A 14,555-nucleotide genomic window follows, 5' to 3' on the forward strand; every position below is an offset into this window, starting at 1 on the left:
AGAATAACTGCACTCATATTTTGTTGTAGACCATCCCAGGGAGCTGACAGAGGAGGAGAAGCAGCAGATCGTTCACTCTGAGGATTTCCTGATCTTCTTTGACCGTGGCATTCGGGTGGTGGAGCGTGCTCTAGCCGAAGACTCAGATATTTTCTTTGACTACAGCGGCCGTGACATGGAAGACAGAGAGGGGTTAGGCCATTTCTCATTAAACCTCAAACATTTCTCGATTGGATAAAAAATGTTTATTTAATTCAATTTAAATTCATCTATATGGATAAACAGGTGAAATTTCAGAAGGGAATGATCTTTATCATTTGCATTTAGATAATTTTGTTTAGTTTCAGCAGGCTAATAACAGGCTTATCTGTGATCTCATGCATTAAACTAATGTTGAGTTATCGTATTTGGTCATTAGGGACACCCAAGCTGGATTAAATATGTCTTTCAACCGACAATTCTATGATGAGCAGTGGTCAAAACACAGAGTTGTCACCTGTCTGGATTGGTCACCACAGGTAAGGGAGACTGCTTGTTAGTGCTGTTAGGTAAGAGTGACTGAAATGATTAATAAGGCTCACTTTTAAGGAATTGTCCCAGATCCACCTCAAACCGGTGTTGTCGCTGAATGCTGATTCTGTAGGATCAGGTTGAAAGATATTCTTTTTTCAAAAGAGCTCAAACAGTTTTGTATCCCAGTTGATGTTACTTTTAAATTCTCTGAATATTGTTCATACTCAAAACAGTAATGCTCATTAAAATATCTATTTCACATCCTTTAGAAGTCTGCATTTTATAATTTAACCACATGGTGGCTGCAGTTTCCTGCAGTGCCCATTGATGGTCAGACTTGTTAAGCTTAAATGTGTTTGAAATCATTTTTTCCACTTTTGAAATAATTTTTTCCTTTTAAATAAATCTTGTGGTTGCATTTGTGGATTCCTTCTGTCTCAATTATGTCTATAACTAATTATTTTCGCAAAAGCTCTAAAAGCTTTTTGTCCCATCGCATGTATCCATGCAACCTTTTCAAGCATATACTATCAAAAAGAATGTGTTTTTACTAAGAATAATAACAAACCCATCTAATTTTCACTTTCATCATAAAGTTACCGAACTGTGTCCATGCGTAATTGACTTGCAGTGTGTGTCTAAGTATTACTCTCCTTTTCTCCTGTCCCTCCTGGTCCATGCTACTCTATACCACTAGTCTACCCCATCCTACTCTGTCCTGTCTCCACTCCCACTCCATCCCTGAGTCTCATCTTCTGTCACACTCCATCCCATACCTCCTGTCCCATCCTGTCTCTCCTCCTTTTCCACTTTGTCAAACATCCTGTCCCACCTACAATCCCACTCAGTCCCTCCTTGTCCCACCTCCTATTCCACTCTGTCCCACCCTGTCCCACCTCTTGTTGCACTCGTCCCTCCCTGTCCAACGTAGTGTCTTACTTTGTCCTACCGTGTTAAATCCTGTCCCACTCCACCCCTCATTGTCCCACTTCCTGTCCTACTTCATTCCACCTGGTCTCATCTTCTGTCCTACTCCATCCCATCCTGTCATACCTCCTGTTCCACTATGTCCCACCATGTCACACTTTATCCCACTTTATTCGATTTCGTCCCACCTTCTCTCTCACTCCATCCCAACCTGCCCCATCTTCTGTTACACTCCATCCTACCCTATCCCACCCTGCCCCGTGTTCTATTTCACCTCCTGTCCCACTCAGTCCCACTCTGTATCGTTTTCTGTGCCGCTCCATTCCATCCTGTTATACCTCCTGTCTCACCCTGTCCAACCTCTTGACCCACTCTGTCCCAGTCCCACGTCCGGACCCACTCTGTCCCTCCTCTTGTCCCTCCTTGTACCACATTATGGAAATGGTTCTCACAATTAAGCTACGAAACGTTTTGGAAGTTGTCAACATCTGGTTTACCAAGAAAATGTCCTGCATGAAATGCATGAAAAAGGTTAAGTAGCAAAATTACAGATCACTAATGCCAAATGAGGTGTTATTATTGTCAAATCACCCAAGCCTACTACAGAGCCAGATTTACTTCTCTGCTCTTTAGAAGTAATTCAAACAGCACAACGCTAATAGACAGGTGTGTTCTGTAAGTCATGTTGAACTGTTTGTGTAACATATCTTAATACTTCAATACAAGTATCTAAAACTTTTTTTTTTACGTTTTTTCAGTACTCTGAGTTGCTGGTGGCTTCATACAACACTAATGAGGATGCTCCACATGAACCAGATGGAGTTGTGCTGGTCTGGAACATGAAGTTTAAGAAGACTACCCCAGAATACATATTCCACTGTCAGGTAAGAATTCCTGTTGGTTGGTCTTGAAGATCCTATAACATATTTCTTATAACCATTTCATCATATTTAGAAAAGAAACTAGTAATGGGCTCGAGTTATTGACTCTCAGTGCTCATTACTTAATGGTATTTGTAATTTGCAAATTTATTTAAAGTTGCTTTCATACCGAATAGAAAATAAAATCCTAGTGTGTATCTCATTTGTATTTCACCTTAAAGTTACAGTTGACTCTATGGCATTTCATTTGGCTACATGTTTTGTAGTCTCCCAAGCCAGACGATTGCCATAATATTTGTTTTTGCTTGACAGATGTTTTCATGATTGTCATGGTGCTATGACAAAAAAACAGGCCAGCATGAAACAAATTGTTACACGGTGGCTCAGAAGCCACTTCAAATAAAAATCTTGACGAGATAAACTTTAATATGTTTTGCAATCTAGTGAGTATATCTGTCTCAGCAAATGCAGTGAAAGTACATTAAATGACCACCCCTTTTAGAAATTTCAGGTGTCCATTGACTAGAATGAAAGACCTATCTCTAAATTGAGTTAATATTAACACACAAGGCCCATAGAGACTAACATTGTATGTGGATCAGATAACTGAGGCCCACCAAGGTCATTCTGTGTTTGTGCTTGGATTGAATGGCAGTAGTAATGAAACTAGCTTTACTGTCCACTCCCTCCACTTCCTCTCTTTGAATTACCTTCTAGCAGTACACAACTATTTAAAAGTTTGCAGTCTCTGTTTAAATAATGTAGTACTTGCAGATGAGTGTATAAAATGATTGTAATATAAAGCTGAAATTCTGTCGATTTCAAACAGTTTGCAGGAATTTGAAGAACTTAAGAAATGTTTGATGATAAACAGAGATGTACATGATTCCATAACAATTATGAAAGCTAAATAACATCTAGAATTAATTTAGAATTAAAGTAATATTTAGAATGCTTGATATTCAAAAAGCAGTCACTGAAAAAGAGCTATTCATAGAAATAACTGTATATAGATAATTAACATGGGCATAACCTTGCTTTAAAATATGCTGGGGATAGTAAGGGAAGAAAAGAAGCTGTTGGAGGGAGAGTGATGCTATGGGTTATGTTCTGCTGGGAAACTCTGAGTCTGGGCATTCATGTGGATGTAGTTTGACACATAAAATCATTTGACACCATTAAAATCATTCATGACAGTTCTTTTTTTTATGATTAACAGTTTTTATTGATTTTGATCTTAGATCAATACAAAACCACACATAATTGTATTATTGCAACAACATGATACCCTTTACCCTACTCCTTCCCACCCCAACTGTGTCGGTACTACGTTCCTGATCTGACCTAATTCAGTGCAGTACAAGGCTCTGTATCATAAAAATATATAATGTATTGTGCTGCTACAGGCAAGTTGTGCACACCCCAGATAGTAATGTGAGAATTCTGTTTGACAACCCACTCCTTTTTTGCTGGTTGCAGTCTTCAGTGTTGCATTTTTGTTTTTGTTCAAGGCAAGGAAACTTTATTTTTATAGCACCTTTCTTACACTGCAGTCATTTAAAGTGCTTCTTAAATGAGAAAATGCAAAGATAATTCAAATTTAAATGAAAAAAAGTGAATGTAGGGTCATCAAAATTAAAACCGTGATCAAAAACAATAGATAAAAAAAAAAAGGAATTAAACATAAATTAAAAGTCAAATTAAAAATTAAATTAGGATAATAAAGTTCCATTGTTTAGTATAAAAGACTTTGTTGCAACTTATTATTTACTTTTTGTCTGCCTTGTCATTATTTCTTGTTGTTCCCAAAGTACTTTAAATTGTGAATAAACCATTACAGTGTGGCTGGAACCACAGAGGCGAGTGGGCATTTGACCCACTGCTTTTCAAAGTACTGCAGGGGATGACCCGTTGTCACTACCTGATCTGGGCACCACTGTCACGCGTGTGTAATCTGTGTTGCGTTTCGTGATGCTGCCCAATCTGTACCCCATACGCCTATCTTTTTACGGTGTCGTTTTAGCAAAGTAGCTTGAGGTGTTTCATACTGAAACCACTATATAATCAGCCACATTCTCTTTCCCAGTTGTATACTACTTAATATTAAGTTCCTTTCTATGGGTTAAAACATTCAGTTTAGAGTACAGAGAGATGAGAGGGGTACAGAGAAAAACCTGCTCAAAATCACTTTGGTTTAGCATAAGAGCATGTCAGTGGCTCTATGAAATGGCTTCTTACTCCCTTCATAGTGCGTTGCATAGGTCATGAAATCATGACTTCCACACCCAAACAGTGTACTAAATGTTAGATGTTGTTCAGCTATGACTGAACATAAATGGCTTTTATTTATGCAAATCATGCACCGTGTAGAAGACATTCATACATAGAGAATAGGATGGCATTTTAGATTGAGCCTATATTTTGCCCAGCTTTGTTATTTGTTATGCTATTGTCATTGTAGCGCTTACAGGCTAAGAATGCTATCATACACAAAGCAAAACTGCTCAGATAAATATTCACACACTAACAGAGCAATCGCATCAGGGTTCGTTTTAATACAACCAAACTTGCTAAGTCTGACCTCACCCTAAATATCTGTTTGAATATTTCTTACTGCTACCTTGCTAAACTAACAGTGTGTTTAAACTTGAATGGTTTGATTCAATTAAAACAAACCCTGACATGATTGCTCTGTTAGTGCAGTTCGTTAGTGCAAGTGAGAACGCTGTCATCTGCGCCCCAAATAAGTGGGCCGATAATTTGAAGTACAACCATCGTACAGACCAAAGAAGTCTAAATGGATCAAACACAGAACCGTCATCTTCTCTCTACAGAACCTCTTTGGTATGAAGAAGACTTTTTGGTAAAAGACAAGTTTCTGATGCTGTTTTGATATGTGTATGTTTTATCGTCTCTTCATAAGCTCTGAATCATGGTTATAGAACAGATGGTTTCGGTTTTAAAATGAGGCTGAGGCATGCTTAAAGTTATTATACAATACTAGATATATACATTTGACTGCACACATACATTATATTACTAATTAAGGTGCCGAGATTTCTGCATTTTGTAAAAGCAGTAAGCCTCTTGAGGCTGTGTTACAGGGATTTCACCATGCTTTGCATCATACAAAACCACAGTAATGCAGGGAGTCTCATGGCTTATTGTTCTAGTATCACAAGACAGATAAAACAAGACATAATTAAAACCACTGAGCCCAGATACAACAGTGAACAGCACTATTCAGAAAGTTCAATGTACATTATCAATGTTATTGGTATGTCATAAAATCTACCCTGTGGCTTTCTACCTGTATGACTTTTGTTTACATCTTTTGGTTTAATATTAAATATGTCAGTATGAATGTTAAGCGAACCAGAACTAAAATGCAACAATATATGTATTTTCTGCCTGGTCTGGACCAAAGGGAGCCAAACTACCATGTATAAACTCGCCCTAAAGGTGCTGTCACACCTACATTACTTTTGGTGTGGGCCTATCAAACTTTTTTAGTTTGGTTCGTTTGACTTGTGAACTCTCCAACCGTATTGAGGTCGACTCCGCGGTTACCTTGGCAAATAGTCTTAGCTTAGCACGTACTTATAGGTTGCTCCCTACATAAAACTGTAGGTAGGATATTTTGATAGTCTAAATCACCATGTCAGAAAATGCTACCAGCATTGAAATGTATAGGTAGGATATTTTGATAGCCTAAATCACTTTATCAGAAAATATTACCAGCATTTAAAGAATAACTTGGATATTCTGATAACCTAAAGCCTTATCAGGGGGTTAATAGTAACCGACTTGAGGTAAGGTTGAATTAACATTAAAAACGTACCACCCTATAGTAATAACTTAAGCATGGTTGCTAGGACCATGCAATGTAGGACAAATTGTTAGAACACTGGCAACAATTGCAAGTTGGCAAGCATAATTTGAATATAGGTTAAATTCAAATTGGCAAACCAATCATAAAGAAGCAGATACCAAGTAAGGTTTATAATTGCTTTTATTGTGATCCACATAGGGCGGCACGGTGGCACAGTGGGTAGCGCTATCGCCTCACAGCAAGAAGGGCCTGGGTTAGATTCCTGTCTGGGTGGCCAGGGTCCTTTCTGTGAGAAGTTTGCATGTTCTCCCCGTGTCTGCGTGGGTTTCCTCTGGGTGCTCTGGTTTCCTCCCACAGTCCAAAGACATGCAATCAGGCCAATTGGACATGCTAAATAGCCCCTAGGTGTGAGTATGTTTGTAAATGTATATGTTTGTGTGTCTGCCCTGTGATGGACTGGCGATCTGTCCAGGGTGTTTCCTGCCTTCTGCCCAGTGACCACTGGGGTAGGCACCAGCTCCCCCTGCAACCCAGAAGGATAAACAGCTTGGAAAGTGTGTGTTTGTGTGTGTGTGACACACATAGATGTTAAGCATCCCTATTTTGTGAGTGTGAGAGTAAGTGAGTGCTTGTATTATTTCAAAATTTCTGACCATTACACAAACCGACACTGTGTATAATTTGATGCACCTTGGCTGTTGCCATGTGAAACCAACTGAATCAAATGTAAAGGATACAATATCACAAAAACCCAAACTCTGGTGTGGCTAGCAAAGTTTGCTTTCTGGGGCTGAAACCAGTAAAGCGCAGGGTCAAAATATGACACTGTTTATGAATAGGTTTATAGAGACATGTAGCTAGCAAGACATGAAAGTTTAAGTTAGTCAGTCAGCGGCCTACTTCCATCTTCCCACTCCACTTTTGGAGCTGTTGAGCCACTCCTGAACCATACAGTCTACACTGTATAAGCTATTATTGAGTAACGATTATTAGTATGACAAATAATTCCAAACTTTTGAACAGTGGTTTAAATATGACATTTAGTTGCTTTCCTCATCCATACTCTAAGCTGTAATGCACTGCATAATGAAACTATCCCATGTTTTTCCTCCTGCAGTCGTCTGTGATGTCAGTTGGCTTTGCACAGTTTCACCCAAACTTGGTGGTTGGAGGCACTTACTCAGGGCAGATAGTGTTGTGGGACAATCGAAGCCACAGGAGGACACCAGTACAAAGGACACCTCTGTCTGCTGCTGCTCACACTGTAAGAACATACTGCTACTCACCTGCTTTGTAACTCTATCTTGCTGGTGTACAGTTAGAGACTGTAGTTCATCTGTTGATGCACAGTTAGTGCCAGCCATCTTCTAGCACTTTATCAGTGGTCAGTTTCTGACCACAGAGCTACTTTTGGCTGCATATTTTTGGGTGGTGGACCGCTCTCAACCTAGCAGTGACACTAATGTGTCCTCATAGACACTACTCTGCCTGATGCACTCGCACCGCCACACACTACCATGTCACTACCATGTCAGTGTCCTACTAAGAATGGTCCACCACACAGGTAATATGTGGTCAACAGCAGTTCTGTGGTCAATGATGAATGAGTTAGAGGGCACCTGACAAAGTTTGCATAAAGATAGGTGGTTATAAATAAAGTAATAAAGTGGATGGTGAGTGTATCTGTAAAAAAAAAAAAATGGCCTTCTGCATTAGTTTCACAATTGCTTTGCTCTCTGCAGCACCCGGTGTACTGCGTCAATGTGGTGGGAACCCAGAATGCCAACAACCTAATCACTGTGTCCACAGATGGCAAGATGTGCTCCTGGAGTTTAGACATGCTCTCCCAGCCACAGGTAAACGACACACAGTATCTCACAAAATGTATACAAATGTTGAATATCAGTAGCTTAAATAAGTAGTAGCTCAGTATTATTCATTTGTTATTACAATCTTATATTTACACTAGATATTTTGTCCTGGTATATGTACAATCATATACCAGGACAGAATATTTAATATATATATTTAAAATATATATATTTAAAAGACATCAGGAAAGCACTTGTGTAACAATGGCTGTGGAAGCCTTAGCTTTGGTTTAAAGCAGGGGCCTCCAACTACCATTCTGCAACAATCAGCGTGCAAGACAGCTTTATACGTCCCATCTATTATTTACTATTTGTCCTTAAATTTAGCCCGTAAATCTTTTTTTCCGTTTTTCTGCAGCTAAATATTTAATTTGATGGGTAGATTAGCTTCACTCACCAGACACTGAAACTGGATACCTGACATGAGCTATATAAAATCAGCTTAGGCTGATGCTTATGGTGTTAAAAGCAAAAAGAGCATTACATGCAAGAGGAACCATTCAAACAAAAACCTGAAGCAACCATGCACGTTTAGTATGCATGTTCGCTATAACGAACTTAGCTGTAATTTTAGCTAGCTGCATCTGCCTTTGTGGATTAATGTATAAAATAGCAATAGATACTGCATGAAATGAATGGACTTATCAAACGAATTCACTGAGATCACAGGTTTATTCACACTTTGTCAACACGAGATGACATTTGCATAGCACAGTTGATAACCTCACTCCTCTGTGGATAACTTAACACCTCTGCTACAATAAGAGTCCCTTGTAATTCTACTGTAAAGTTTAATACTGTTAAATACTGTTAAGTTTACTTGATCTAAACACATGTAGCTTGTACTACTACTACTACTACAACTTCTACTACTACTACACCTACTACAACAACTACTACTACTACTAATAATAATAATAATAATAATAATAATAATAAAAGTTTTTAATATTATAGTATTACAGGAGTAATTGTGCTTTGTGGTGAGAGAAGAATTGCTAATAAATTATTAAGGCATTACCTGAGTGTCTATGTTATGTAGTTAGAACTTGTAATAAAAAAAAAAACATGGGACACTTTTTTCCCTGTATTTTTAAACAACCCCCCTTGGAGAAAAGCATCTGGGTAATGGTCCTCTGTAATGTGAGTTCGAGACCCCTGGAGTATTAGCTAAAATTTTTTTCAAATTTACACAATTGTCCCCTGTGCCCAAATGTAATCAGTCTGCAAAGTGCGTCACATAACTAAAAACAGTGATGCTGTGGTCAAAAACTGACCAATGATGAATTAGAGGGCACTTGATAAATTGTTCATTAGATTAGGAATTTCTAATAAAATGGATGTTGAGTGTATCTGGAATAAATGTTCATCTGCATTAGTTTCACAGTATATTCAATCTTTGGTCCATGTCCCATCTTATGCTGAGTACTGCACCCACTGTATTGTATAAATGTGTTGGGACATGGACCAATGATGAATTAGAGGGCACTTGACAAATTGTTCATTAGATTAGGAATTTCTAATAAAATGGATGTTGAGTGTATCTGGAATAAATGGTCATCTGCATTAGTTTCACAGTATATTCAATCTTTGGTCCATGTCCCATCTTACACTGAGTACTGCACCCACTGTATTGTATAAATGTGATGGGAACCACGCGCTGCTGGATGTTGGGTACTGAGGAAAAACAGTAGTAGTCACTTTAAAGGTTGAATTTTGTCCATACATCTGTCCATTTTTATAGATAGTAGTATGTCATACAGAACCCATATAAGCCAGTCTATGTAAGATTACAGCCCAACATTTTTGAGGCAAGTGTGTGATGAGTTAGGCATGTGGCTTGAACAGTGCTAATTAGTGGAATATAAGCTTCCATTACTTGTTAGCTAAATTACCCTCATAGCTCCAGTATGAAACAAAAGAAGCGACATCAAACATGTCTTGGCAGATCAACTACATAATGAATTAAGGGGAAAATAAAAATAAAGTACATTTGATTTCTTGCTAAACTATTCCTTTTTTGACATATGCATGCGAAAGTATGTTATAACAGTATAGTGGACATCACTTTTGTACAGGAAAGTATGGAGCTGGTCTACAACAAGTCCAAGGTCGTGGCAGTCACTGGGATGGCCTTCCCTGCTGGCGATGTAAATAACTTTGTGGTGGGCAGTGAGGAAGGGACCGTTTACACAGCCTCACGACATGGCAGGTCAGCACTTGCATGTCATATAAAATAGACACCTTATATAATGCCACTGCTCTTTCTTGACTCTTGACTTTTGTTTATAGTAAAGCTGGCATTGGTGAAATGTTTGAAGGGCACCAGGGGCCTGTGACTGGCATCAGTTGCCATAACGCAATGGGACCCATTGATTTCTCCCACCTCTTCACCACCTCATCTTTTGACTGGACGGTCAAACTGTGGTCAACTAAAGTAAGAGCTGTATTTCATCTTTCCATGCTGTCACTGTTTTTGTATGTAGAATAATCAGGATTAGTTATGGCTTCAGACAATCATATTTACAACCAGCCAGATATTTTACAACCAGATATTTACCACTTCTCTACAAAAAAAAACGGGATTAATGGTTAGATGAGTCATATTTTTCTTTCTTTCTGCTTAAAGGGCTCATATGCTACAATTTTCTTGTACTTTATTTATATAGTAAATACGATCCATTTGTAACAAATTTTAGAGTGATGTACCAAAAAGGTCATTCATTTTTGCCATCCTCTCGTTATCCTACATTACTGTGTCTTTTAGAGTGATATACGTAAATTAGCTTTGTTCTGGTTCTGATTGGCTGCCATAAATAGTGCCTCAGTCAAAAAGCAGGCTGGGCTGAAAAACTCCTTATAACTTCCGGATGAATGGGATAATCTGCTGTAGGGTGAATTCGCAGATATGTGTAAATGAAGTGTAAGTGTTGTTTTATAATATAGGTGTAAATTTTCATGAAATCACAAAATTAGTGAATTCAAAACAGGCTGGTTTTGCAGCTTAGTCTCCTTATATGGACTGAATGCACTGACGAGTGAATGATATGTTTTGAAACTTTAGCAATGTTTACATAGTACATCAAGCTATTTAAAAAATGAAACTAAAATTTGTTTTTCCTTGATATGGGCATGGCATATGGACAAGGGAGTGAATAACCTTTCAAACTTTTTCATTGTTTACATACATCAAACTAATTTAAAATGTGAGGATTCAGCTTTCCATGACATGACCTCTTTAAAAAAGTAGGGCCTAACTTCCAAGTAGAACATGTAAAACAGCATTCCAGGATAGGCTGAAATGGCAGTCCAATTAATTATAACTGATACATCCATATACAGCATTGCTTTGTATTTCCATTTCGTATGTCCTTCATGCTCCACTTGAGCATCTATAACTATATCTTTGTTAAGCTTGTTGAGATGATTTGCATCTACTGTTGTCATATTAAGTGGCCCTGTTTCTCTGTCCGCACAGCACAACAAACCACTCTACTCCTTTGAAGATAATGCTGACTATGTCTACGATGTTATGTGGTCTCCTGTCCATCCAGCTCTCTTTGCCACAGTGGATGGAATGGGTCACTTAGATCTATGGAACCTCAATAATGACACAGAGGTGAGCAGGCCTAGATCTAACCCAAACGATTTGTTTAACTCTACACACCAGAGTAAGGACTCTTTAAGGCCAGTAGCTTCAAAAACTTTCCTTAGTACTGCTTATTTAAGCATACAGTTTACGCTGTGCCACTGCTATTAGAGCTGATTTAAGGGGAGCCTGGCCATTTCCTGTTTCATTATATCAAAAACATGACTGTAAAATGCTAGAGGGCTCCCATAAGTCCTCAATGAATGGGGGTCAAAGGAGCTAAATGGCTAAAAGCAATTTCACTCATTTCCAACCGCTTGTGCAGGACCTTACTTTAATTTTGAAAAGTAGAAGAATGTATTTTGCTAAAAATTAAAGGAAACTTACCAGTATCTTTCCATTTTTCTACAGCACACAGGTTATATGTTGTAGGATGCTAGTGTTTCGGCTACTGAGTGCTAATTTGTTGGTAAGCTGGTCAGCTCATTGACTGAGAGAAGTCACTGATATTATGAATGTACGTAAGGCACTGTTGTAAAGTCCTATAACTAAATTCAGAAGCACTCAAAAAATATAACAACACTGGGGGATCCCCGACCAACCATAAGAGTAAAGGGACCCCCGCACAAGAGAGAACATTAAACACAATCTGCATCCGCCCCCTGGAAAAACTGTGTAATCTAGAGCACTGAGCTGCAACACTCCGGTTTAAAACTGGGGGCATCCCAAACTGCCGAGAAACAGAGAAGAGGTGGGCTGCTTGCTGTCTTTTATTTTTTTCATTTCAAGACCACCACACACCAACCACCAAGCAGTGTCATGTCACAGATACACTACGAAAGGCATTGAATTTGTCACAGTGAGAGCACCAATAAACGGCAAGTTCATTTTAAAACTCTTTTACTATAAATTTAATGGAATGACATTATCACATTTACTATCCTCTGAGTAAAAGTAAAAAAAAAAAGACTTGGCTGTAGTGTTGACTGAGATAACATGCCATTTGTCTGTTTATCTAAAAGACAACACTTTTTCTCTGTAAATTTCAAGACTTAGGTGATCTACTGTGGCTTTCGGTGGTCTAATGCTGGGTTAAATTTAAGGAATTAATGGCAAAATAATGTCATATGTGTTGTACTTACAAAAAGGTCACATAAATTTTACATGTGAATTAGCATATGTGGTTTTTGCTCACTTCACAGGCTAAAATGAATTATGTGTAAAAAAACATGTTCACATGTGAAAAAATGTGTGATCACGTTAAAATTTCTTTTGTGTTCTAAAGTGTAAAAGTCATTTTTACCAATACCAATGTGAAATTCAAAACTTCTGCCTGGGGCTTGCGCAGTTATAGCACATTTTATATTTTGCGTTTTATTTTTTTCCAATAGGTTAAGCTAAACAAATAGAAATTGTGGACTACAATTTGCAAAACAATGCCAGACCTTGTAGAGGATGTGTTAACATGTGATTCTTGACAGGTTTGATAGGTGGTCTCCCTCTTTTGTTGTCAGTTTGGGAAATGTAATGTTTTAAAAATGGTTGTCACTTTCCAAACTCTTAGGATATTGACCATCCTTCACCTAACTTTGTATCATGTTGTGAAGTTAAGGATCAATTTAGAAATTTTAAATACAAAATCATCGGTGCCTTTTATCGTCTTCACCAGGTTCCCTCTGCAAGCGTGACAGTTGAGGGGTCATGCGCCCTGAACCGGGTCAGGTGGGCATCTGGAGGCCGGGAGGTAGCAGCAGGAGATTCAGAGGGACGAGTGTGGATCTATGATGTTGGAGAGGTAATACACTGGAAATGTATGAGTCTGTCAGTGTCTTTATTTTAGTTATAATTCAGCAATAACACACATCTGGTAGACAGTGCTATGCCGAGGGTGAATGTGTTTGTGTTTATGTATTTTAGCAGCTGGCCGTGCCCCATTCAGACGACTGGAACCGACTGGCACGTGTTCTAGTGGAAATCCGAGCAAATGCAGATGGAGAAGAGGATGGTGCTGTAGAAATGACTGGCTGAAGGCAATACACCTTTGTATAAATTTACATTCAGTACAATAAAGCTACCAGAGCAGATGATATATATCAGGATTGGGGTCCACTCTGAATCGCATTGCAAAATAATAATGCAAGGCTTTACATCACTGTCTTTTTGTTTACATGTTGGAAAAATTAGATATGAAGAGGAACTCAAAATAAATTGGTTGTCATTAATAGTGTAAACAAAATACATGATAAACAAATGTGGCTTTAAAATGCTGTCCAAAAAGCAGTGCTATGAAGTCATTTAGTAATTGCTAGAATACTTAAATAACTCTCATTTAGTTAAATCTGAGCAAATCTGATTTCATTCACTTGTACTGATGTGAAGTTCCAGGTATAACTTGTGAAGATGCACTGATACATACATCTATATTGGTATTAATTAATAGTTTAATACCCATTATAGTCAGTTAATCCTTAAAGATTTTGTTTAGGGGTTGTTTCTTCAGTAGGATAGCATTCCACAGCTTGAGTGTAGTTGTTTAGATGAATAACGTTAATACCGAAATAGGTGCTGGAGGTAAAAGGAATACTTCAGGGTTTTTCAGCCTAAATTTTTTGTGTGTGTCCTCCCATCATGTGATGGACTGACAACCTGTCCAGGGGTTTTTCATCCCCTTCCGCCCAATGAGTGCTGGGATTGGCTCCAGCGCCTCCCGCGACCCAGGAGGATAAGCGGCTTAGATGATGAGTTAGTAAGTGAGTGAGTGTCCTGCCATCAGTTACCACAGACAGTACATGACTGTCCACAAGTAAGAGATCAGCCTTCGTTTATTTCATTTCCAGGTAAAACAGCCATTAAGTACACATTATGAGATATTCCTAAGGACATTTGATATAAAATAATGCAATAATGCATACTTAATAAATAGAAAAAACAGGAGTTTCCCA

At 38.3% G+C, this 14,555-nt stretch overlaps 1 protein-coding gene across 4 annotated transcripts in view; it reads left to right on the plus strand.

Moving 5' to 3' along the window:
• Positions 1-14,555, plus strand: part of dync1i1 (dynein, cytoplasmic 1, intermediate chain 1) — a 28,272-nt gene extending 13,717 nt beyond the window's left edge. For all 4 annotated transcript variants that reach the window (XM_036592348.1, XM_036592359.1, XM_036592366.1 and 1 more), the window contains 10 exons: positions 30-192; positions 419-518; positions 2,199-2,324; positions 7,271-7,417; positions 7,896-8,009; positions 10,103-10,236; positions 10,317-10,461; positions 11,503-11,643; positions 13,283-13,408; positions 13,531-14,555. In XM_036592348.1, coding sequence (XP_036448241.1) covers positions 30-192; positions 419-518; positions 2,199-2,324; positions 7,271-7,417; positions 7,896-8,009; positions 10,103-10,236; positions 10,317-10,461; positions 11,503-11,643; positions 13,283-13,408; positions 13,531-13,641 — 1,307 coding nt within the window. In that variant the 3' untranslated portion in view covers positions 13,642-14,555. The remainder of the gene's footprint in view (positions 1-29; positions 193-418; positions 519-2,198; positions 2,325-7,270; positions 7,418-7,895; positions 8,010-10,102; positions 10,237-10,316; positions 10,462-11,502; positions 11,644-13,282; positions 13,409-13,530) is intronic.

This window comes from Colossoma macropomum, unplaced genomic scaffold (genome assembly GCF_904425465.1).
Source record: "Colossoma macropomum unplaced genomic scaffold, Colossoma_macropomum, whole genome shotgun sequence".
Taxonomy (NCBI): Eukaryota; Metazoa; Chordata; class Actinopteri; order Characiformes; family Serrasalmidae; genus Colossoma; species Colossoma macropomum.